General features: G+C 27.8%; 8 protein-coding genes across 8 annotated transcripts; 5 read left to right on the top strand and 3 right to left on the bottom strand.

Moving 5' to 3' along the window:
• Positions 1-4,444: 4,444 nt before the first annotated feature.
• OCT59_028223 (uncharacterized protein) lies at positions 4,445-6,981 on the top strand (the record flags this gene model as incomplete). Its single annotated transcript, XM_066147143.1, has 3 exons — positions 4,445-4,650; positions 4,718-5,138; positions 6,718-6,981. The coding sequence occupies 3 exons, from the start codon at positions 4,445-4,447 to the stop codon at positions 6,979-6,981; spliced, it is 891 nt and encodes a 296-aa protein (XP_065993885.1).
• Positions 6,982-7,649: 668 nt separating this feature from the next.
• Positions 7,650-9,066, top strand: OCT59_028222 (uncharacterized protein; the record flags this gene model as incomplete). The annotated part of the gene is made up of 8 exons (XM_066147142.1): positions 7,650-7,672; positions 7,764-7,842; positions 7,928-8,073; positions 8,134-8,199; positions 8,417-8,485; positions 8,558-8,644; positions 8,746-8,881; positions 8,944-9,066. The coding sequence occupies 8 exons, from the start codon at positions 7,650-7,652 to the stop codon at positions 9,064-9,066; spliced, it is 729 nt and encodes a 242-aa protein (XP_065993884.1).
• Positions 9,067-11,037: 1,971 nt separating this feature from the next.
• OCT59_028221 (uncharacterized protein) lies at positions 11,038-14,569 on the bottom strand (the record flags this gene model as incomplete). The annotated part of the gene is made up of 15 exons (XM_025313188.2): positions 11,038-11,196; positions 11,274-11,552; positions 11,634-11,937; positions 12,003-12,159; positions 12,233-12,398; positions 12,469-12,743; positions 12,822-12,928; positions 13,008-13,109; positions 13,170-13,328; positions 13,415-13,621; positions 13,688-13,827; positions 13,911-14,073; positions 14,147-14,243; positions 14,314-14,437; positions 14,521-14,569. The coding sequence occupies 15 exons, from the start codon at positions 14,567-14,569 to the stop codon at positions 11,129-11,131; spliced, it is 2,397 nt and encodes a 798-aa protein (XP_025187993.1). The 3' UTR covers positions 11,038-11,128.
• Positions 14,570-15,022: 453 nt separating this feature from the next.
• OCT59_028220 (uncharacterized protein) lies at positions 15,023-17,230 on the top strand (the record flags this gene model as incomplete). Its single annotated transcript, XM_025313187.2, has 3 exons — positions 15,023-15,226; positions 15,310-16,848; positions 16,929-17,230. The coding sequence occupies 3 exons, from the start codon at positions 15,023-15,025 to the stop codon at positions 16,980-16,982; spliced, it is 1,797 nt and encodes a 598-aa protein (XP_025187992.1). The 3' UTR covers positions 16,983-17,230.
• Positions 17,231-17,376: 146 nt separating this feature from the next.
• On the top strand, positions 17,377-19,126 carry OCT59_028219 (uncharacterized protein). Its single transcript, XM_066147141.1, has 2 exons — positions 17,377-17,692; positions 17,767-19,126. Exons 1-2 carry the CDS (start codon positions 17,436-17,438, stop codon positions 18,935-18,937), a joined length of 1,428 nt encoding a protein of 475 aa, XP_065993883.1. The 5' UTR covers positions 17,377-17,435; the 3' UTR covers positions 18,938-19,126.
• OCT59_028218 (uncharacterized protein) lies at positions 18,959-21,267 on the bottom strand (the record flags this gene model as incomplete). The annotated part of the gene is made up of 5 exons (XM_025313186.2): positions 18,959-20,028; positions 20,099-20,201; positions 20,295-20,559; positions 20,773-20,952; positions 21,036-21,267. 5 exons carry the CDS (start codon positions 21,265-21,267, stop codon positions 19,234-19,236), a joined length of 1,575 nt encoding a protein of 524 aa, XP_025187991.1. The 3' UTR covers positions 18,959-19,233.
• Positions 21,268-22,025: 758 nt separating this feature from the next.
• OCT59_028217 (uncharacterized protein) lies at positions 22,026-22,951 on the bottom strand (the record flags this gene model as incomplete). Its single annotated transcript, XM_025323381.2, has 2 exons — positions 22,026-22,575; positions 22,657-22,951. 2 exons carry the CDS (start codon positions 22,949-22,951, stop codon positions 22,205-22,207), a joined length of 666 nt encoding a protein of 221 aa, XP_025187990.1. The 3' UTR covers positions 22,026-22,204.
• Positions 22,952-24,694: 1,743 nt separating this feature from the next.
• Positions 24,695-25,779, top strand: OCT59_028216 (uncharacterized protein). Its single transcript, XM_025313185.2, has 2 exons — positions 24,695-25,175; positions 25,257-25,779. The coding sequence occupies exons 1-2, from the start codon at positions 24,839-24,841 to the stop codon at positions 25,625-25,627; spliced, it is 708 nt and encodes a 235-aa protein (XP_025187989.1). The 5' UTR covers positions 24,695-24,838; the 3' UTR covers positions 25,628-25,779.
• Positions 25,780-25,948: the final 169 nt, after the last annotated feature.

Raw genomic sequence — 25,948 nt, 5'->3', positions numbered from 1 at the left:
TGCTTCCCACAAAAATAGGGAATTTTGGTTTCACAAATACTTCATAAAAGGAAATTTCTGCACTGATTACATAATTCTGGCCAGAATTAATTGTTACATACAGGTCACGCTTTTTTTATATGTATGTATACCATTGCAAAGCAACAGGTTAATGGCTAGTATCAGTACAACAAGATTTTTTTATTAATTATGAAATGGAACATAGAAAATTTATCGATACAGGTAATTATCGGTACATAAAATATCAGTACATAGAAGTCTGACTGTATATTTAAGTAGATTTAAGGGTTTGATTAGCATAGTTTACTAGTTTCAGTTTGAGTCATACTAAAATTGAAACTAAATTTCAGTATTAGTAATTGGTAATGTTTTACAAAAGATTTGGACAAATCAAGTTGATTCAAATTCGATTTGGATTTAATTCAATTTGATTTGATATTTTTGATTCATAAATTAAATCTGAATTTTAAATTCAAATTTGAATCAAATTTGAATCAAATTTCAAAGTAATTTGATTTGATCAAATCAAATCAAATCAAATCAAATCAAATTAAATTCAAATTGAATTAAATCAAATTAAATCAAATTGAATCTAAATCAAATCTAAAGCTCTATATAAGCTAGCTTGTAAACCAAAAGTACTTTAAAAGTATATTAGCTTGTGAGTTAGCTTGTGAGCCTTGAAGTACTTTTGGCTCGTAAACTGGCTTATATAGAGCTTTAATCAAATTTGAATCAAATTTGAATCAAATTACTAAATCAAATCAAATTAATTTGAATTATCCAATTTATATTTAAATCAAATTTGGATTGAATCAAATTAAATCAAATCAAATCACAAATCAAATCAAATTAATTTGAATTATTCAAATCAAATTTGAATCAAATTTAAATCAGATCAAATCAAATCACTGAATATTCAAATCAAATTTAAATTAAATCAAATCAAATCAAATCAAATCTGAATTTAACTAAATTCAATTTGATTTGATTTATGCAAAACACTAGTGATTGGTAATTTACCAAATTTTTGATATTAGTAAACTGTATAATTAAACCGGCTGGTAATTACCAATTACTAATACTAATTTACTGAAATTTACTACACTTCAATGTTTATTACAAAACTATATTAAAAAATAAAACTGTATATATATATAGACTAAAAAAGATTATCAGTTGGCCAATCATAAAATAAAAAGTCAGACTGTTTGAAAAATGATAAAACTAATACTGAAAACTGAAAACTGATCAGTTCAGTTTAGTAATTACTGGAACTCCAAGTAGATTTCTAAAAAAAAGGAGGAATTTCTTTCTAAACCTGATAAACCACTATTTTCTAGTGATTTGTGTAGAATAGGATTAGTATTTGCTAGCATAATATATAGTGCAAAGAATTTATCAAAGGCTGACACTTTTACTAGAAAAGCCTTTTAATACAATTTCAATAACTATGTCTTTTCATCTAAGAAATTTACTATAGTCAATTTAATGTGAATACAAGATAATAATCTTAAAAGAACAGTCTAAGAATGTGTACAGAAGCTAAATGGAAAAATGATATGATATCTCAAAGTAGGTCATACAGAGGAAGAAAAAATTATCACATCATGCAAATATACTTATCTGTGCTTTACTACGCCTTATTTTTTTCTAGTAGAATCTAATTAATTCTCTTCCATAAGTCACATTTACATAAGTCAATATTCCGATTTCCATATATACAGATGAATATGAAACATATTAGGTCAAATTTACAGCCCTTTTTAATAATAGAAGGAAAAGGAAAGTTGTTCTCCAACACAAATGTACAACATTTTATCAATTGAAATTGGTCTTAATGCTAGTAAATTAGCTAGTTCATTAAAAATCGCCAAAAAGAACTTCTATAGATAAAATCATCAAATGGGTTGAAAAGAAGTGAAATAAGAAATCAGTTAATTTTTCTGATAGTAGCAGTAGTAATAACAGTAGCAGTAGCAGTAGCATTAGAGGAAGTATTAGTAGAGGTAATATTACAAAATAACTTGATGCTGGGATTCTCATTTATGACTTAGGATCTGAGAACTCCTTCCCTTTTTGATAGCATCATATATTTCTATTGTTACATTCCTCCAGCCAGCCCTTTCTCATATATTACATTACAAAAAAATATAATAAAGATTTTACTTCCAATTTTTAAACATGTGTACTTGTTTTATATGTATATACATTCTCAATATAAATTTTGTGTTCGATTATCAATGAACCTTGCATCAAAAATAACATGTATACAGTCAGACCTCAATATACCGATGCTGTTGGTTTGGGTAAAATATATCGTTACATCAAATTATCATTACATAGTGAATCATAATGTAGGCCAAAGTCTAATTCTTGAAGGCATTATGCAAACTCTCGAGTTTATTTAAAGATTAAATTATAGCTTCTCATTAACATACATTTCATGAAACAAAAGTTGTTCACATTTTGTGTTGAAACAAGATCTAAAAAATCTAATTACTTGGATGGAATGATGGAAATCCTCTTGTTAATTCAGGCCAAGTTTATAGTGCCGACCTGAATTAAATCAGTGTAACCTAAAATATCGGTATACCTTACTATACATCGCGAAATTATATATAATATCGGTACAACGAGGTTTTTTTATTAATTGTGAAATGGGACAACAAAAATTTATCGGTACAGGCAATTTATATCGGTACATAGAATATCGGTACCGACGCAAATATATCGTTTTTGATTAAGGAGGTGATGCTTTTTGATTATAGAAGTTAGTTGTACAAACTGTTGTATCGTTTTTGATTATTGAAAAAATAAATGTATCATTTTTGATTATTGAAAAAAAAATTCTATCATTTTTGATTATTGAAAAAAAATGTATCATTTTTGATTATTCGATAGTATCACGTTTTATTTATTTAATTTATACTTAACAAGTTAATGTATCATTGTATAACATTTAACGCGTTCACATAATACTTTTCACACGACAAATGGTTCAATTCTTTTTCTTTTCCAAAAATTTTGATTTCTCTTTTGATATTTTTTTCTTTATTATATAATAGTTTTTATAATATATTTTGCGTTTTATAACCTTGTTTATATTTTTTACGTGATAATTATTTGTAATAATTTTCTTTCTATAAATTTGTGTAACGTTACTATATATTATAATATGGAAACTTACGAAAATCAAATCAAATACAACGATGATGGCTCAGTAAATGTACCATTTGGTCGTGCTGCAGAATGGTATATATCAAATGCAAATCTTTTAAAAAATTATCGCTTAAAAAATCAAAGTAGACAAGTTACTCCTAAACTTGTTAAAGCTGGAATCTTAACGGTAGAACGTGTACAAGGGGCAATAGATTACTTAGCATGGAAAACTAAAACTGGAACGGTAAAATCAACAAATCGTATTGATGATGTTTTAGTTTTAACCAGTTTAGGAAGAGATCTGGTTTCTCAAATTGAATTAGGATTAGCCAAAAACCAACAATGTTGGTATTGGGTTATGTATTGTTCAGGTGATGGAGGCAACTGTCAAAGATTATGCGGTAGTGTTGGAAAATGTAATGAAAATTGTGAAAATTATAATTTACGAAATAATTTGAAAAATGGAAATGATATGCACCATTGTAGTGTCGAGTTATTTCTGAATGTCGGTTATCTTGGCTATCATTAGAAAATCCATTGCGAATTACCATTCAAGGAACTCATCGTACATTTTACAATAATAATATTCCTAAAATTTCAAGAATAAATTTAACTTATTCTGTCAGAGATTCGATAGCATTAAGCAGAAGAGCAGACCACAGGACAGCCAAAGGGATAAAAGCGAAATTATTAACATCACTTAATGGTGCATCAGAAGAAGTAATTAACAATGCATTAGCAAGCCAACGTATAATATGTAATAATGACAAACTCCGGCAATTTGTTGCCAGAGATGATAAGAAATTAAAGGATGATACTGGTCCTCGGACTCAGCTTGATAGTTTAGTAAATAATATATTAAAATCTCAAGGTTTTATATTATATTATCAAATAGCAGACATTAATCAACCAGCTGATTCACCTGACCGATATTATCAACTTACAATTTCTGATGAGTTTTGGTTAAAAAATGCTCGTGATTACGGTAAAATCTGTATCGGAATAGATGGTAAATATGATTTAAATTTGGACCGTGCACCGGTATTATCAATTGTTACTGAGAATAGTGCTGGTTGCGGATTGCCTGTTGCATTTGGTAAGTAAAATTTGACATATATTAAATTATTTAGTATATAATTTATTGTAATTTATTAAATTGTAAATAAAATATATATATTAGCGCTATTTAATAAGGAAAATCATCATACTATAAAATTGGCTATTGACGCTATTAAAAAAAATATCCCATGTGATAACGAGTTCTGTGAACACAAGTGGTACTATGAAAATCTTTTATCTGGAAACGGATTTCAACGAGTTCGTGAATGTCGAAAACAATAATTGGAAGCCATATATCTTAATTGATAAGCATAGACCATCTAAACTTGCTATCCAAAATGCTTCACATAAACCAATTTTATGTTGGTTTCATATTATGAAAACTTTTAGTGAAAATTTAAATAAATGGCAGATACCTGCAAAATTCAGGTAAGTTATATATTATATTAATTTTTTTTTATTAAAATTGATAACTAATTAATTATTTATTGTTTAGATATCCAATAGCATTAGCGTTTAAAATTGTAGGTCGTAGTCGAACTGAAGAAACTGCCATTGAAATGGCTAAGAAATATATCGAATTTATTAACACTCTTCCATTGGAAAAAACTAAAAAAGATAAATTAATAGATGATTTATCTAAAAATTGGATGTGCACGGAGTGGAAATTAAGTTTTATTGATGCTGGTCGTATTTCCAAAAACATTACAAACAGATTTCCATGGACTACGAACAATTTTACAGAACGGATCAATAGGACAATTGAAGCAGTATATAGTGGTAAACAAACACCATTGACATTTGTTGAACGAATGTATGGAATAAAATTTCAAAGTGAAACTATTGTAAGTCATGAAGATTTAAATAAGTTTGAATCTGGTTTAGTTACTTTATTCAATACTCAAACGATTGAACAGGTAAGAATTTTTTCGTTATCATTTTTAAATAATATTATTAAATTAATTTATTTTAAATTATTTATAGCAAACTAAAGATGATATGATATGTTGTGATAAACTTCGAAGATTAAATCAAGGAAGATTAGATTTTCTTCTTAATATGGTTAAGATATCATCAGACCAAAATACTTTTCTTGTTAAAAAAAAATCTGATGATTTATTCGTATCTTCTTATGATGATAAGCCTTTGCGTCTAGATGAGGAAATTGTACGAAAATTAAATGATATGATCAATTTTCTTATGAAATCTTTATTATCCGAAAATGTAATATTAGAACAAGGATTTCATATATGTAATGTTATTACTGGTGAATGTACATGCTGGGAATACATATGGAATAGTTCATTACGTGATAAATGTAGGCACTGTCATGCAGCCACTTTGCTTATAGAAACACAACAAAAAGGACATCTAGAAGTTGTAAACGAAGCAAAGAAAAATCTTGTTCTCTATTTTCGTAATAAGGAACGAGTAGTTCCCGCGTCTATAAAAAATAATGTAATATATCAAGGTGACATGGAAGATTCTTATCAAGAAATTATTAGATTATATAATATGCAAGGTAAGATGTTTGAAATAATTTTTTAAAAATTATTATTGTTATTTATTATATTAATCTTACTTTTGCTCATTAGGTAATAAAATATTTTATCCACTTAAACGGTCATCTCAGGAGATTAAAGATCCATTTCGGCCAGCAGAATTAAGTGAAAGAACAAAATCAAATTTAGGCGCACCTCCTAAATTATCTGCTAAACCTCGATCGTCCCATAGAATAAATTTACCAAACCAATCACAATCTGGTAATACGTTTTCTATACAACAAAGGAAAACAAAACAAATTCGAAATCTTAAACGAAAACGAGAAGATAATTTATCTTCAATTAGTACTGGTAAAGATATATATTTAACGTAATAACATTAATATCTGTATTATTAATTTCTTTACCTATATTTATTTAATAGATAGAAGAAGTACATCTTCATTTGCATCATCATCATCGTTTATAATGCCAAGCCCACCCCGCAATGTATTTCAATATCTTCCAGAACTGCCATCTAATGATGATTTAAACTTGGATTTAGAATTTGATTTAGTACCTAATTCTCACAATTTATGCCCCTATTGTGATAATATCCTACCAGATATTTTACCAGAAAAGATAAAAGACCAGTTACAAAATCTACAAAACAAGCCAATCACAGAAGAAGAACGTTGGTCTTTTTGTATAATGCATCATGGTGAATTGAATATTGTTCCACATGGATTATCAAAAGGATATCCTGAATATATCGATTTTAATGTACTTCCATCACGCATAATCAAATTTGAAAAAGATCTCATTGAAATTATTAACGGAAATATTTCAAGTTACTATTGGGATATTGCATCTTCAATATATAAAGAAGTCGGATATAATAAAGCCAAGGCGCCAATGATGCTCATGAATCGATTTGAAGTTTTTCAGGTTGGTAATTATCTGTTTGAATATAAATTTTGTTTATATTTTATTAATTAGCTTTACTAATTTACAGCCAGGTTATTATGGGTTTAATGGGTTATATACTATTGTTAATACTTTAATAGAATTGTTTGTTAACTCTAATAATCTCACAAAAGACAAAACGTACCCATTAGACCCTATGGATTTTATTTACGAAGTTCTAGTACCAGAAGTAACATTACGTCTGATTCAAGAGGACCGTAATAATAGTATAACACTTGAAGATGCGAAAGAAATTTTAAATGATAGTATTGAATTTGGAGTTTATATGCATAGCAATGAAATAGATGATTGATTAATACTATTGTCTTTTAGTTGTAATAAAGACAAATTTTGAGAAAATAAGGATTAAATTTATGACATATGAATGTTGGCAATTCTTTGTTTTAAATGGCTTAATAAAAATATACAAGAAACAGTAAATAGTAAGGAAACAAAAATAACGATTAATAAGTTTAGTAATTTGAAATTATTTAGTGAATAAAGTCTCCGATATGTACAGTATGTCGAATCTATGCATGTGACCATGTGATACTATCGAATAATCAAAAATGATACATTTTTTTTCAATAATCAAAAACGATAGAATTTTTTTTTCAATAATCAAAAATGATACATTTATTTTTTCAATAATCAAAAACGATACAACAGTTTGTACAACTAACTTCTATAATCAAAAAGCATCACCTCCTTAATCAAAAACGATATATTTGCGGTACCGACTGTAATACAGACATATCAATTTTTTTTTCTGAGGAAACGATCAGAATTGGGTAATTTGCACGTGTTTATAGATTTACGCGTGATCTTATTTTTTCGTGTTTTAGTTTTTAATCCTAAAGAATGGGGCGAAACCCAATTCTTAGAAAGAGGGGAAACCCAGATCCGAAGACTTTACGCAATCGTCTACTCGTGGAAATTATAAAAGAAAAAAATTAAATACAGAAGGTTTGATTTCCATCAATGAAAAGTCCGGAAGTCGCAATGTTATTTTTTGAAGAGCTTAAATTCAAGCACGACCAACGAATCCAAGCAGAACAAGCTCTTAAAGATGTGGTCGAAGGCCTATTAAATTAGAAAAGGAAATGAGGCAGTATGCAAAACATCTGAAGATTGTCATCAATACTGGAGTAAGCTTACTGAACATTCTGCAGAGGTATAAATATATTTAAATATTGCATAACTTTGAGAAATTTTGGAGTGGTTCCGTGTTTATTTATGATATATTTTTTAACTCTCAGCATAGGGCAAATGCAGAAAAAAGAGTTATGGAGTTTGACACTATCATCGGACAAAAATGGGTAGATGATCTTGCCCGTGAAAGCAAGAGAAGACGCCGTGAAACTAGTCCACTGGAAAAATATTCAAATTGTGATAATGTCGAAAGGTCAGTGGTAGTATAAATCAATACGATTATTTATTTATTAACTATCCATCTTATGTCTAGCTTAATAGAAGATGATGTAGGAGACGAAAACGACTATGACAAAACTGACGATGAATTTGACGAGAGGTTCTACCCGTTGTTTATAATAAATCATGTATTTATACGGTGAAATTGCTACGTGGATTGCTCCGGATTTTGAAGTATTGAAAAACAAAGAACCTAGCCTATTCATAAGTTCGTGGTGCGAAATGATATACCCATCGTCAAAATGAAGACGAAACGTATACAAATCTAATAAGAAGACCGGTCGAAAATGCGATGGGATACTTTTTGATAATAATAGCAAGATCGAAAGATTGGTGTTTGAGAATGTGTGCTCGCCAGGAAAAACAAAACCTCCAAAATATCACAGGTATGTTAAGAGATTAGATTCTTTAAAAAAGCTAAATTACTTTCTAACAAGTCGTATCTTGAAAAATTTCAGAGATCATTTCGTAACGCGGTTGATACTCTTTGTAAGAGATTCTGGACTAACAGACAAGGGGATGCAGAAATATCTAGGAAATATATCGTATTAACATATATAGTACATAGTTTAGTTTTTAGAATTGTATTGCCTTCAAAAATAAACATTTGGTGCTGACTTTCAAACAATAAACTAGAAAATCAAAGTGAATCCTGGCGAGTATGCTTGGCCGATAAAGATAAATGTCTTGCCGAAAAAATTTTCGAGCTAGAGGTGCCTCAGAAATTTGAGGACGACTGGGTAAAGTTAGCGGATATTTACAAGATGATGCTATTGATAGAAGTATGTATTATTACTTATTGTTACACAGATTTAATGAGGCTTTTCTAATTACATTATTTCAGAGAATTTTCAGACATAATGATGATGTCTATCATGATTACACGAAATCTGCCAAAAAAAAAGAATATCGTACGTGTAGCAAAAAAAATTTCAGAGGAAATGAGATATATTGCATGGGAATGTAGTTTGCTATTGCGACTTTTATTTTTTTTTCTTTACCATTGTAATCAAACTTGCTAGACAAGGATCAGTGTTTGGAATAGACTGAGAGCCTATGTGCCGGTCTCATAATGCGGTCCCCTAGCCTGGTTGTTAGATAAGGATCAGTGTTTGGAAAAGACCGAGAGCCTATGTGCCGGTCTCATAACGCGGTCCCCTAGCATTCATTGATTACTTTCATTTTTTCTTATCAGTACTTCAAATAAAAGAAAAATTTAGTTTAGTAACTAAAAATAAAATCTAGAGGTGGGTGTGTTGGAATAAATTTTATTTTTATTTTTGCTATTTTGTGATCAGTTTTGAAATTTCACGGTACAAAAACCGGGAATGATCAACTGATATAACCTAATTATTTTTATTTTTTCTGAAATTTATGATTGAGGGGCTATGGATCAGAAAAACTCATTACTCGTTTTTTTATCTACTGTTCAATCAAATTAATAAAGTTTCGCCAAGCCTTATTTTTAACTTGTGTATGTTATGTAAAATGCTATCGATAAATATGTATTATACGTCAAAAGAATTGCTAAAAACAAAGTTCGTTGGGTCCTTTTTTTTTTTATTTAATTAAATATTAGTCAATCACTGAAACTGATGAATTTCCTCTTTATACAAAAGGATTTCGTTGAGTAATAAAAACATTCAAATATTTTAAAGTAAAATGTGTAGTATGATCTCGGGAAAATAAAAATATAATAATATAATATTGCTCTACGAGTATATATATCATTGTCTATTTTTTTCTTGAAAAAATTTATCTATTATTTTTAGTGTGGATAGGATTCAGTTTTACGTAAACACTACACTGCTGCATGCAAATTCTACTGCGCCGCTGTGACAAGATGTCACAGCTAAACTGAACTGAGATAAGATAATGAACTGGTAGTAAAGATGAATTAGACAATAATAAAGATGTAGAAATTTATTAATATTTATTTGATAATACATTAAACGATAATCAATTTACATTTACTAAATATATTATACTATAAATATATTTTGTCATTTCAGATATACATTTAGGTTTCAGAATAAATTTAAGTTTAGAAATAAATTTATCAAATAGTTTTGCCTAGTATTACTATATCTAATATTAGTTTTATAAGGAAGTTTATTCTCCTAGTATTTTTAGGTAAGATTGAAATTTAATATACAATTTTAATCTTACTAACATATTAAGATTGAAAATTCTATCAATCTCAATCTCAATTACGTTTTTTGTGAAGACCCCCAACATTCAATTATAATACTAATTTTAACCAATAAAAATGCTTGATTTTGTATCATATAAGATTAGTTTATTTGTTTAATTATTTACTTTTTGCAAAATAGTATGATCTGAATTACTTATTTATAATTATATAGCTATAAGAAAAATTCTTTATATAGGTAAAGTGATCTAACTATATAAATAAATAATTCATTAATAAAACATATATAAATAGTATTGGCCATAACTAAGAATTCCAGTTTACCACAAATAGTCAATAACTAATAATGGATAGTACAGGACTTTTTAATAAATGAATTGGTAAATATAAAGATATTTTATATTTACTAAGTCTAATAAAATATGGGCAAGTACCTGCATATTTTGCAAATTTGAAAAAAAATTTGCTAATAATAGTTATTATTATATTAATATTAGGACAATATATATTTCAGTTTTTACTCTAATTTTAAAACTAAAAAACAGAAACCATTATATATAAAGTTTAAAATATTATTTAAAATTAGAGTAAATTTATTCATCGCACGTGCGATGCATCGCCACTTTCCTTTTTTGTAAATTATTTATGTTGATCAACCTGCTTATACATCGCCACCCCCCTTAAAATGGCAATGATAAACATAAAAATTTGCATCGCACGTGCGATAAATAAATTATTTCTTAAAATTAAACATAAATATTTATATTATTTAGTATAAAAAAATATAATTCTTTATATATATTAAAATATATTTTATTAATATACTTTAAATTAGATAATTTTTATAAACTTTGATTTTACTTCAAACATTAATCTATTAAGAATAAATATTTGGTACTTTATACATTTTTGAAATTTGCTCTGGTGTTGGCATTGGCACTTCACCTAAAATTTTTTATTAAAAAAAATACATATTAACAAAAATATAATATTATTAATTTAAAAAAATCATATATACATACCATAAATATCTGGAACTCCATACATCTTTATATTTTTTGTAACATCCTTATCAATAACAGGAAAAGCAGTACCAGAAACTGTATTGGTAGTAATCATTTCTTTAATTTCTTTATTCTTTTCTTTCTTTTTTCCTTGTTTTCCAGCATTTTCTGCTTCATCAGCTTTAGATGCCAAACTGCTAGCTTTACCATCAGGAATATAAATAAAACGAAGAGCTGATTCAAAAGCATCATTATCCAAAATGTAATATCCACGACGCTCAAATTGAATTATATCTCCTTTTAAAAAATAAGAATTTTTACCATTAAACCTATTTTTAGGAATAACTAATAATCAAAATAACATTTTTACTCGCTTACCTTTTTTTAACTCCTTAACATTACTATCAGCTAAAGCATTCGTTAAGAACTCACTTTTTTTAGTAACGAACTCTTCAACATTATCATCTTCTTCTAATTTTTTTTTGGTTATTAAATAATCATAGTCAATTAATACTACTTCAGAAACATTCGCAGTATTAGCTAACCAAGAAATTTTCTTTTTTGTTTTTTTGAAGTCTCCCTCTAAATGAAGTTGTAACTCAAGTTCCGTTACAATATCTGAATTTGTTTCAGATTTATGGATGGTTTTAACAATTGCATTACCCCAATCCATAAGTGTGATCTAAGTAAAAAAATTTGATCTATTAAATTCATATATATGACTTATTATAATTCTTTTTACCATACCTCTTCTTCATTCTCAAATGTTTTTGCATCCTCCTGTTCAATCCAAATGCTGGAAGCAAACCAAGTTTGTTTTTTTCCAACATTAGGATTCTTCTTGTGCTTGGCTATCTCTTTAGAATAAGGAATTTCAGGTCCCTCCAATATGCTTGTTTTAACTCTAAATTATAAGGATGAAAACAAAGTAAGATTGAGTGAATAGCATAAATTATAGTATTTAAATAATTACATACATATTTTGCTTGGTAATTGATATGTGTCTAGGAGCAACAGGATCAATAACTTTTTTATTTAATGCCCATAATTTATCCCATTCTAATGTTACATCATTTTGCGATGCCCCTTGAGTATATATATACTGTTTCAAGGCCTCAACTGTCATTCCACGACGCCGAATGCCTAAAATAAAAGTAAATGAATCAATATTATGATTAGAAAAAAAAAATAATTTATTTTTTACAGCACTTACCACGAATAGTTGGAAATCTTGGATCATCCCATCCACTAACAAGACCTTGATTAACAAACCATTGTAATTTACGTTTTGATAGCAATGTATAAACAAAATTCAGTCTACTAAAATCCCAAACATGAACTTTTCTTAAATCTAGAGATTGAAGAAACCAATCATATTGAGCATTTCTATCTCGATATTCATTTGTTCTTAAAGCATGTGTTACTCCTTCAATTGAATCAACAATTGGACATGCAAAATCATATGTTGGATAAAGCTTCCACTTATTTCTGTCAGAGAATGTTTAAAATAGGTTATCATATATATATGTCAAAATACATACATATAATTGAAAATTAACTATATACCCTGTATGGTGATGGGGATTTAGGTCACATCTGTAAATTACTGGATCACGTAAAGCTTTATTTGGATTTGACATATCTATTTTTGCTCGAAGACAGCAACTTAATCCCTTGAAATTTAAATTTTTTAATAATCAAAAAAAATGCCCATCAAAAATTAATATTGCCAAACTGCTAATTATAACATACAAACACAGTTCCTTCGGTCATCTCTTTAAATCTTTCAAGATTTTTTTCAACAGACAAATCCCGACTTTTTGAAGGAATACCGTCCATACGTTGTTCTCTCATCTATCAAATATCATGTTTTATTATTTTTAATTTTTTGCATATAATGTTAACATTACTTACAGTAGAGACATCAGTATCATCAACATAAGCTAATCCTTTTTCAATAATCTTAATCGCATACTGATACAATTGATCAAAATAATCAGATGTATATGTTATTTTATCTGGAATAATTTCGAGTAATGTCAAATCCTCCTTAATACTCTCCTCGAACTCTTCCTATGAATAATGCAAAATTATTAAATTTTTTTTTCTTTTAAAAAATAAAATATAATAAAAAAATAAATCATTCTTCAACAACTCACCTTTTCCTTTGTGGGATTAGTATCATCAAATCTAACAATCAATTTTCCTTTATATTTTTGGGCAAAATATTGATTTAACATGACAGCTTTAGCATGTCCAATATGTAAATATCCAGAAGGTTCCGGTGGAAACCTAGTAACTACTTTTCCAACTTCGGCATCCACCAATCCAATATTCATATTTGGTTGATCTTTCCCCACTTTGGACTTGCAATATGAGTATTGTTAGCTCAAAGTTGCTATATTATATTTAATAAATTATTTTATACATACTGATGATTTTGCATTTTGGGCGATCCAATTTGTTCCTTGTTGAATAAAATCCAACGAATTAATATAATTAAACCATCTTATTAAATGAGGACCTCCTGCTTCCTTTCCAGTTTTAATCTGGCGATTGAAAGCTGCCGAATCTTTAAGAATTTATGTTATAAATTGCATTTTAATTTTTTTTTTTAAAAAAAAAACCCCCCAAAAAAGAAAAAAAGGCACATACTTTTAAGAGCTCCCCATACAATAATATCGGCCAAAGATAATTTATAGCCAACAAGAAAAGTTCTAAGGGTAAGATGATGATTAATCTCATCAAATGCTGCTTCAAGAATTTTGAAATCACTGGTTTCCAATTTATCTGTAGCAAAATCTATCCAATGATCAATCTTAAGAAAAAGATATATAATTTTACTTATTAATGATCTTTATAAAATAAGTGACATTAAGAATAAAATATACCATAGTTTTAGATGCAGAATTATTTCCATACAAATCCAAATCCTTATAGTTATTAGCTAAATATCTTGAAACATTATTTGATCCGGTAATGTCATTACTGTATATATACAATTATTTATTAAAAAAAAGGAATTACATAAACAGAACATTTAAAAGCAAAAACTTACTTATCAACTTTTAAAACTACAAAAGTATTGTTGATGCCTTCAATCGTTTCATACCAATGAATGTCAAGTTTTTGCTCTGAAGCTTTTGATAAACCATTAATATATTGAGCTAATGCTATTATACCTATTAAATTAAAAGAAAAAGGGTTAAGTTTTACAACAAATATGAAAAAGAAAAGAAAAAGCGTTAAGGAAAATATCATATACCATAAGGAACATTTGTTCCCTGTTTACAAACATTAATAGCTATCGTCATATTTACAAAAAAAAAATTTAAATATCAAAGGTATTTTTTTAAGATTATCATCAAATGAGGCTAACGTAACATTTTTACGTTGTTACTCAAGACGACGTTTGGGATGTCATAATTTTATAGTAATTAGTAATTAATAATTATACTAAGGGTAAACCAATAGGAAAATTTTTGGGTTTCGTAAGTAGTAACGTGATAGTGAAATTTTTTTGATGGGGAAGATTACGTCCCCAGTCGTAATACTTAACTAACTACCGTACAACCGACCGATTAACAATGGTTTGAAATTACTTTTGGCGCACTTTGTTATTGTAGTTCCCACACTAAAGTTTTTCCAGGTCTTGTGATAAATAAACACCATTCAAATTTAAATACAGCAATAAATAGGGCAATTATCTACAGAATTTTTACTTTTACTCTTTCGTTATTTTTTTCTAGTAATTTTTTCTAGTAATAATGGGTCAAACTTGGAGTGTCGAAAGTTCTCCTCCACAAACTGAAAATAATTTAAATCAATCATCATTACATAATTATAATATTTCAAATAATTTATTAAGGAAAAATTTTTCGAATTTGGAAAGTTATTCCTTACAGAGTACTTTTGAAAATTTGGCAAGTATAAAAAATGGTAGAGAAGTCATCGAAGAAGAAGTTTTAATTGTGAGTACATAAAATATATATAATATTATATTTATTAAGTATAAAATACTATATCAATTATGCCATTTTCTTTTTAATTTTAGCAATATTTGGGATTCCCTGATGAAATAGGAATTGGGCCAATTATTTATCGTTCATTCACATATCTAGCCAGTTACCCATCACCAGCTCACAAAGAGAATCTATTGACATATGATGGCCTTATAAAGGCCATTGCGATATACTGTGATAAAGTTCATGATGTTATATTAGAGGATCGTATTAAGCTTATATTTGAATCTTTTGCTATACATGAAGAACACTCAACTCTTGGGATAACACCTAAAATGGGAGTGTCTTACGAAAAACAGCCTCCTTATACTGAATATCCTGAAAGCAAGGTTTCTGGTGTGCAGGAAGATGAAACATCAGAAGTTGGAACATTGAAAATTGATTCCATTGACCTCGACGATGATGCCGCATTTTTAAAAGCTCTTGGACTTGGAAAACAAGAAAATGAAGAAACTTATATTGTTTCCAAAGTATCTTGTACTGAAATGATAAAAATATTAACAGGCATAATTTGGCTAATGACCAATGAAATTACTTTCACAAAAGATGTATTCGAACATTCAACGAACGCTGAACAAATTCTTAAAGTTATAACTCCAATTGTTGAACATATGGCAAGATATGATACAGATCTTCGCAATCTTCCTTATTCACAGATTATTTCTCCTCAAACTTATATAAAATGGCCAATTTTCAAAGATTTCATGCAGCGTAATATTCCAAATGAGTTTGATATATTTAAACCCTTCTTTTATGGACAATTTTTGATTGGACAGACATTGTCACAACATCGTAAAAAATCTGTTATGATCGGTCCTCATGTACAACTTTTGCCAAAATTAGATGAGACGTCAGAATACTTGAATCCAATTAATCTGGCTTTATTGAGTTTGATGTTACCAGAAAAAGTTTTAAGAAAGAAAGAATGGAATTATCTATATTCGGGAAGTAAACATGGATTTAGTATGAATCGATTTAATACTCACGTCTTTAAGTATACTGGACCCACGCTTATGATAATTCGGGCTGAGTTGACATCAGATAGACATAGCGAGCAAGCTTCATCTTCAAAGAAAGAAATCTTAATTGGTGCTTATATACCAGAACAATGGCGTTCCACATCCTCTCCACGAACATGTTTTGGTTCTGCAGAATGTTTTTTATTTGAATTATATCCTAATTTTGAAGTATTCCCTGCATCCAATCACAACAAGAATTACATCTATTATAATCCTACATTTGGAATAGGATTTGGAGGAATCGCTACATCAGGTCCAACTTCAAGTAAAATTGTATCAACGGATGCAAATTCATTTGTTATTCAATTGGATAATACTTTGCAACATGGAAGATATAGAAATGATGCTCTTCGAAATTTGGCAAATACTTTTAAACTAAGTGCAACAAGATCATTTTTTGATACGAGGTTTGAAGTGTTAGAAATTGAAGTGGTGGGAATGGGCGGTGAAGGTGCTAGAGAGAAACAAATGAGAGACTGGAAATGGGAAGATAATGAATCTTCAAAGCGATTAAATAACCGAAAAGATAAAGTTGATAAAGAAATTCTCAAGGTGAGGTTCAACTAGGAAAAATTGTAAATTGCTAATTATATTTATATTAAAAATTCCGATTTTTTTTTTCTTTTTTTTAGATTGCGGGAATTATTGATGAAAGTCAACGTTCAGAAATTATTAAGGAACCATGATTTTTAAACTAAATCAAGAAATTTTTATTTATTTATTTATTGTTTAATTGTTTAACAGAACAAATAGTAAATCGATGTCATAAATTTAAAAATTTGAAAATCCTGTGTAAAATTACGAAATTGTATTACAAAACAAATTAGTTCATTGATCACATTGTGCACTCCTCAGTCACTCCACGTTTACATGTTATAATATCATGATGTAACGCTGAAAATCATTAATAAAATAAAAGGGGTTTAAATCATTAAATTATGATTTGCTTTTGATTATCATATATCATGGCGTATATAAATAAATGGGAGACTGGAATCATTTGACTGCATGTTGTGAAACTAATGCATCTAAAAATTTTTTTTATATATAATACTCTTCTTTTTATTCTTTAACTCTTTTGCCTAACATATTCTTATTAGAAAATAATTCAATTTTTTTTTTAAAAAAAAAAGAAAAGTATGTCGACAAAATTCTGGGCTTCGTTATCTAGTGATATCCTACATATTTTAACAGATGGACTAGAAGAATACAATGTAGTAATAGAAGTAGGCGAAGCTCCAAATACTAAAATTTTTCAGGCACACTCTATAATATTAAGAGCAAGGTCACCATATTTTCGTCAAGCACTTTCAAAAAACTGGGCTAAAAAAGAAGGAGATATTATAAAGTTCTCCAAACCTAATATAAGTCCAAAAGTTTTTGAAGTAATCTTAAAGTAAGTTAGTTCGTCCCTTTTGGAAATGGATTACATTTTTTTTACCTAACTTTTTTTTTTTTAATAATTACTAGGTTTATGTACAGTGGTAACGTGGATATGATGAATAAGTCGATGATGGAAGCATTAGAATTATTAATTGCAACTGATGAACTCTTATTAACAGAACTTTCGGAATATGTTCAAGAATATTTATTACATTATGAAGTTGGGTGGTTGGAAGATAATTTAATAACGCTTTGGAAAAGGATAAATAATTATGATTCATGTAGAAAATTACAAGAATATTGTTTATCAATAATTTGTAAAGACCCGACATATTTATTTAAATCTCCCGACTTCCTCTTACTCGATTCTTCATTATTAGTTTCATTTTTAAAGTTGGATAATTTACAAATTGAAGAAGTTCAAATTTGGGATTATTTGATTAAGTGGGGAGTGGCACAAAATGAGAATTTAAATATCGAAAATATTTCACAATGGAATAAAGAAAATTTTGAACAGCTGGGTACGACATTAAAAGAATGTATTCCGTTGATCGGATTTTTGCAAATAAGTTCATCAGATTTTTATGATAAAGTTTGGCCGTTTAGAGATATTTTACCAAAAAGTACATTGGAAGAAGTGATGAAATATCATTTGAAGCCAACAACTCCACCAAAACCCGTTGAAAAATTAGCAAAGAGATTGCAATTTGACTCATGTTTATTGAGACCGTATCACGTGGCATTATTATCGAGTTGGATTGATAGAATTGATAGTTTGGGACAAAAACGTTATTTGTACGAAGAAAACCCATACAGGTTCCAGTTATTACTTAGGGGAACACGTGATGGATTTGATTCCAGTACATTTCATGAAAAATGTGATGAGAAAGGTCGTACAATCGTGGTAATGAAAATTCATTGTACAAATGAAATTATAGGAGGATATTCGCCTGTAGTATGGTCATCTAAAGAAGGTTACTGGAATACCGAAGATAGTTTCTTATTTACACTCGGAAACAGGGGAATGATTGAAGATAATAAACTATGTAGGGTGAGCAGACATAGAAGTTGTTATGCCATTAGATTTAGTGGAAAAGAATATGGTCCTTGTTTTGGTGATAAAGATTTATCTATGAAAGGAAAGTTTGATCAAGAGGGAAGTTGTAGTTGTCAAAAAGATGATTATATCGACAAAGTTACTGATGCAGGAAGCTTTAAAATTGATGAATATGAAGTATTTAGAATTATTAAAAAGTGAAACTAAATTTGAAACATATATACATACATAAATATATACTGTATCTTTATTTTAATACTTGTTAAAACATTCTTAATAATTAAAATACATTAGAATCATGCTAATAAATAATTATATACTATATTAATTTAGAAAGATATTATTTTAATAAAATATTACTATTATACCTATTATTGAACATTTTATTGCATTTATGATTCACGATTGTGTTTTAAAAATTGTATTATTTATAATATGCATGTGATAATTTAGTATATAGTTAAACTGTTCTTTTTTTACATGATTTTTATGAGTTTTTATACAGCCAATCCACCTTCTTTCTCCATATTTTCCGCGATAATTCTCTTTCCAATTGCACTTTCAGTAATAAGTTTATCTAGATTAATTATACTACCTAAATCTCCACTCCATTCTTTCACCATAATTGGATTATTGATATTAAGATCTATATCACTATTATTATCACTATTATCACCAATACTAAAGTTACTATTATTTTCACTACTATAATAACTATTATATTCACTATTATAACCATCACTTTTAACGGATCCATTATGATAAAATCCTTTAAACCCTTTAAACCCTTTAAATCCTACAAATATACTACTAGAATTCTTTTCTTCATAATCATCATTTAACTCTAGTTTTTCAAATTTTCCTCTTCTTCCTTTATGATTTTTCATTTTTGATATATTATTATTATTATCTTTTTTAAAGAAATCTTTAATACCACCACTCCATCTTTTATTTTTCGCATTCTTCTTTTTATCAAACAAGGTATCACTACTCCATGTTGAACTAAGACCACTAAATGATTTATCATCATCATCTTTATGAATCGAATTTAAATCTTCATCTTCAATATCTGAAGTCGATACATCATCTTTTATATGAGATAATAATACCACTCCATAAGTGAGACCTATTATACCAACGAATACTGATACTAATGCCCATACTGGATATGATGAAAATTCATCAAGGTAAATCATGGTATTTATCAAGCCCATTGTAGTATATAAGCCAAGGAATATTGGCATTACTAGTACTGAATCACAAAGTTTAACCGCTTCATTTAAACAGACAATCTAAAGAAGTATTATAATTATTTTTTAATCGAAATACTTTTTTTTACGCGTGAAACACAAAAGAATTTACCTGAAGAATCGCAGTTATTATAAGAAATATAAGAACAAACCATCCAATCAGGTCAGTAAATTGATTGACTTGAGTTTTTATTGAAACATAAGCCAATTTCACCCTGTATTTATATATATATATATATATATTAATTTGAGAAAAAAAAATTGTTTTTCGTAATAACGAAATTTTTTTTCATATTTTGGATAATTACCCAGATTTAGCCAAGAGAAGAGTTTGACTGGCAAATAATCCAGCAACTATTGCTATATCGATACCAGTCAATTTCTTTAAGTTTGGTGTTCCAATGTTTTTAAAACATCCACTGCGTTCCTTACGTTTTTCATTTAATAGGATCCATTTACAATATATTCCTCCAAAAAGCAATATCAATGTTATAAAATTTAATATTGAGAAAAATATAATGAATACTGGTCGTATTATTAGTGACTTTAAAGAATTCATTGTTAATGATGATTCTAATACATTATTAAGACAGAAAGAAAATAGTGAGAAAAAAATGAAAAAAAAGTGAGAATTGTATATTAGGCCGTACCAATTAAAAAATTATGTTTAACAAAAAAAAAGGATGGGAGACCTTATTTATATAAAAATTTATTTTGGTATCTATATGAAAGGGATGGATTTGTTAAACATAAAATTAAATTGGCTAGGTCTTTACTGTGACTTACCCTCATGGCTGTTACTCTGACCTCCAGAGAAAACAATCCAGCATACTGATATTAATACAATAAATGTTCCTATAACATCCTTATTTGTAATTTCTGTTCCAACAAGTAATTTAGCGAAAATGAAATTAAATATCAATGATATAGACCCAAGTGGCGCTACCCATTGAGTCTTTAAATAATCTATTATTTTGAAGTTAATGTATGATAAATATAAGGAGCAAATTCGTCGACATAAAAAAAATATCGTAAAAAAAAAAACTTACTTAATGCTACTGTACTTCCAACGGCCTGACTAACGACATATAAGTATAAACCTAGATGCCATTTTGGTCTACTACAATCAACACGTTGGTTTTCTTTGGGTAATTTTTCGTTTGCTACATGATCCGCTTTTAATAAATTCAGTCCTGCTGCGTACATTATTGAAGCAAATACTGATACTAAGAATCCTATAAAGAATTCTAATGTAGTTGTTTCTCCATTTGAATCAGGCATGATGAATGATATCTTTTTAAAAAGAGAAAGTACGAGGGAAAAAGAAGCTTTATATGTTTATTAAGACTTTTTCTTTGAACTTTTCGTTTATCCTATCTTACGGTACGTGACTTTTTGATATCAAATAAAAATAAAAATGGTTTTTTTAAATTCAATTACAAAATTTTAAAGAATTTTATAATCATAAATGTTCACGGGATCAAAATTGGGGTTTTTTTATGTTCTTTATTATTCTAATCAATAAGAAATCTTTCGAATTCATAAAATCATACTACATAATTTTTTTTTTCTTTTTAAAATGGACCATCTCAGATATTTACTAACACATTAACGGGTTAACCGTAAAGTAAACGTGGCTCTTGATAACTATAACAATTCAATTCCGCAATATGTTGAAGATAAATAGAAAGATTTAGAGGAGGCTGTGTGTAGATTTTTTTTTTATATTATTGTGACTTATGAGGCTTAGTATTTAACAAAGCGAAAGTCAACGAATTTTAGCCGTGATCATGTGATTAAATATCTATTAGCCTAAAAAGTATGTAGTTAAAAGTAGTTGAAGGCTGTTAAAACCGCAGTCAATTTTTTTCAAATTTATTCATGATTCAAATCTTGTTTGCGTGATATTATTATTTTTATTATTGTTATTAGGAATGTGAAGATTAAAGTAGAATAAATATTTGTTCGATTCCATAGAGAAAAGGAGAGAACAAATAAACAACCGATATTGTCAATATATAATATTATTTACTTCAGTTAATATATTATTAATTCAAAATTTATTACAAAAAGTGATTCAAAAACAATTATTCGAATTCCAGATCCGAACCAATTACTGTACAGTATATATTAAGTAAATACATATCTATAGTTGTAATTTATAAAATTAAAATCTTCTAAGCTATTAAAAATTAAAAAAAGAAAAGATTTGTACATATTATGAATAATTTAAAAGAGCACATTTTTGTCCATTTGGTAATGTACCATTGGATACTACAACACTAGTGAATGGATCTCTATTATCCAAGAACTCATAATTAGATTCTTTAACGACAAACCAATCAATATGTTTTCCCCCGAATCCGTGACCATTATCATCAACTTTAACGCAACCATTGTGAACTTTAGAGTTCGGCAATTTCATTCCGTCAAGTTTTTTAATGTAGAGTAATGTTCCTGCACGAATATCATTGGCCGCTACAGTAATGTAAGGAATCAATGGTGTTTCATTCGATGAACTGCCGAAAGGAAATTTTGTTTTATCAAGTTCTTCAAAACAAGAAAATGAATTTGAACCACAGCTACAATCTATTTTATAATAAAAAACGAATTTATTAACGAAAGAAAGAAAGTTTACTTTATTTTTCATTAAAAAAAAGATTCACTTACCACCAAGATTAATGACTCTACCGGACTTAGTTATACCAGTTCCTTCCGTTTTCATATCAATAGCAAAATCCAAATTTACCGTTGCAATTAATTTACCTTTGCATGTTTTAACATCAGCTGTTTTGGTACTTTTGAAATCATTTTCGAATGAAACCCAGTAATAAGTGAATTCCGATTTACTTGATATATTTTTAGCTGGGGTAAATGATTGACGTTTATCAAAAGTTGTTGGAAACGATGAAATAAAAGTGAAAAAAATTGTGAAAACCGTTAATAAGATAATGAGTTTGTTCATTTTTATCTGATGTATATTTACTAAAATTTAAAGGAAATGTTCTGATTTTTTTTTTCCTGAAGAAAAAAATTCTAGGCTTATGAATGCCTCCATTTTATACTTGTTGAAAAGTGATAGGATATCGTAAAAAATCTGTTCCTACGCGTAGAAATCAAATGATAAACACAACGAAAACACGACATTTTGCGTCTATGTATCAAAATATGAAAAGTGTACAATGGCAAAAAAAAAAAATGTAATTAGACTTAAATAGTTAAAGATTTTAATATTATATCGTAACGTTTTTGTCGTAGCCGACAAGATTTTTGTTTCATATAATTTTTTTTTAGAAAAATTTGAACTTAGATTTTATTAATAACTACGATTTTATTAAGTAACCAATCAAGTGAAAATCTTATGTATGAACATTTTTGAATTCTGGATTCAATTTCCTAATCTAACTGTATTTATGCACTACTTAATGTTTCAAGAAAAATAGAATAAAATTTAGCCTTTATTATAATAATATCAATCTTTTCATTGAAAGTTTTATTTGCGTAACATCTTATCTTTTTTTGAACATTTATATTAATATCCTTATTTAGGAATTTCTCCTTTTGGAGCTGTCAATCATGTAATTTTGGTCAAAAAATATTTTATTTTTGTAGAAATTTTAAATTTCTTTGTTTTCCCTTTTTTTCATGTTTTTGAAATGGTTTGAATTCGAATAATTTGAATGGAGAATTAATAATATTAGTATTTCATAACAACCGATCCGTGGTTGGTTCATTCAAATTGTATTGTTATATATCTAAGTTTGGTTGGCTGATTCAAGTTGCATTAAAGATACGGATAGTCGGGAACAATCTTATTTGCATAATAAAAAAATATAAATTTTTATTTACTGTATTTATTATTATTATTGTTTTTCTTTATTTGAATCCCTTTCAAATTTTTATGATATTCTTTAATGCAAGTTATAATTAAAATAAAGTTTATTACAATCCTCTTTCATATTAAGGAAATCAAATCGGAGTAAGAATTTATTTTTAGCGTACAGAAAAAATAAGAAGTATTATAACTAAAAACTTCTAAATATGTTTAAGTGCTAAATTAGATGCATAATGCATAATATTTGACATATGAACCTATAATTCGGTAACCAATTTCATCAATTCTTTTCAACATAAAGTGGCGAGGGTTTTTCAATAGATATTTTAACCAAATATAATAATCACTATATTAAATTTTTGAATTGTTTAATAATAATAACGATTCTAAAAAATCTTCTTAAAGTCAGGTGACTTATTAAATTTTGAGAGAGAAGTTAATTATTATAAAATTTCTTTTTATCATCTGTTATTTTATAAATTGAACTTACTTAAGCCATTCTTTCCGTTATTATTATAATGCATTATCAATTATTATCAATTTATCACTTTATCAATTATCATAAATTGAATAATGATGCGAATTTGTCGGATAAATTTAATTTAATTGACAAAGCCATCATTTTAAAATGCATATAATATCTTACAAGAGGAATTTGTTTTTCTTTTGTACCAAGTAAACACGAAATCAAAGAATACATGTGGATACACGGAAAACTTTTGTGTTAATATTTTTTTTTTCATATTTCATATTTCTCCGATTTTTTTATCTCGAAAAAAAAACATATAAAATCATAGGCTCATGTCTTAGGTCAACTTCATGTCCTTCACGTAAAAAAAAAATATTTTTTTTTCTAATTTTTTTAATTTTTTTACATTCATTTCCTTTGAAGAAAGAGAACTCCTTCATTTTGAAAATATTTCTCACGTACATTTTATTATATAGTAAATAATTTCTTGTAACAATTTCTTGTAACATAATTACTGTAAATTTACATAATATCAATATATTTTCAAAATGTTCAAATCCCTCGCCTTCCTCTTAATTCTTACTTTCACTTTGATGATCGCAACCTTATCTCTTTCTTTTCCAACATCCCAACTTTCTGCTGATGAGTTGATTTCATCAACAATTGAAAGACGCGCCACCTCTCCTTTTACAAAACTTATTTCAAATAAGTCAGTATTTACTTATTATTGGGTTGCAAATGAAGTGGATCACAAATCAAATAGTGTGGTCACACTTAAAGATTGTAAAAAAAGAACGGTTGCGACCGTAAATCGTGACTTCGCTATCGAAATGAAAACGGAAGGATCTGGCCGTGGCAAATCTGGAGATGTGTTTAATTTTGATGGTAAATATAAATTTATGGATAAAAAAAAAAAATTCTTGTATTATTTTAGTATTAATTCTTCTTTACTTATTAATTAATTAGATTGTTCATGTGGATCTTCTTTTAACTGTTTTGTGAGACTTGACAAGAAAAAATTCCCGTTCGGTCTTGCAGCAAATGGAAATGCTCTCAGACCTTTTATTACTGTAGCAGCTAATGACCTTCGTCCAGGCCAATTATTATTTATCCCAGCTCTTGTAGATTTGGCCTTACCCGGTGGAAAACGTCATAACGGATGTGTAATTGTCGAAGATAGAGGTCACGGTTTTGGTGGAAAACATATTGATTTTTTTGTTGCTTCTGAATCCACTTACAAAACTTTGGATAAACAAAAAAGTATTACTAATGTCCAAGTTTTTGATGGAACTGCTTCAGATGGAAAAAAATGCACCCTTCAGAATTATACTGTATAATTTTAGAAATCTAGAACTAGATAATCAATATAATATAAATGATTGTTATTTATGTATAGTCTTTTATTAATTAATGTATCGAATGATATTATTTTTTCTTTTTTTTTTAAATGAATAAACGAATAAATGATCTTAATTTAATGAAATAATCTAAATATTATTGGTTCCGGAAAAAAAATTCCTTTCAATCAGTCGTATGCATGCACTGCTAAAATTGTACGATTATAAAATCGGCAATAATAAAGATAGGAGATAACTTTTATTAACTTTTTTTATTTATAAATAAATAATTAGTATTATATCATTTTTCACCGGAATCGT

The sequence above is a fragment of the Rhizophagus irregularis genome, chromosome 8 (assembly GCF_026210795.1).
Source record: "Rhizophagus irregularis chromosome 8, complete sequence".
Lineage (NCBI taxonomy): Eukaryota > Fungi > Glomeromycota > Glomeromycetes > Glomerales > Glomeraceae > Rhizophagus > Rhizophagus irregularis.
The sequence above is the reverse complement of the archived record's forward strand: the minus strand, read 5'-3'. Positions and strand labels throughout refer to the sequence as shown.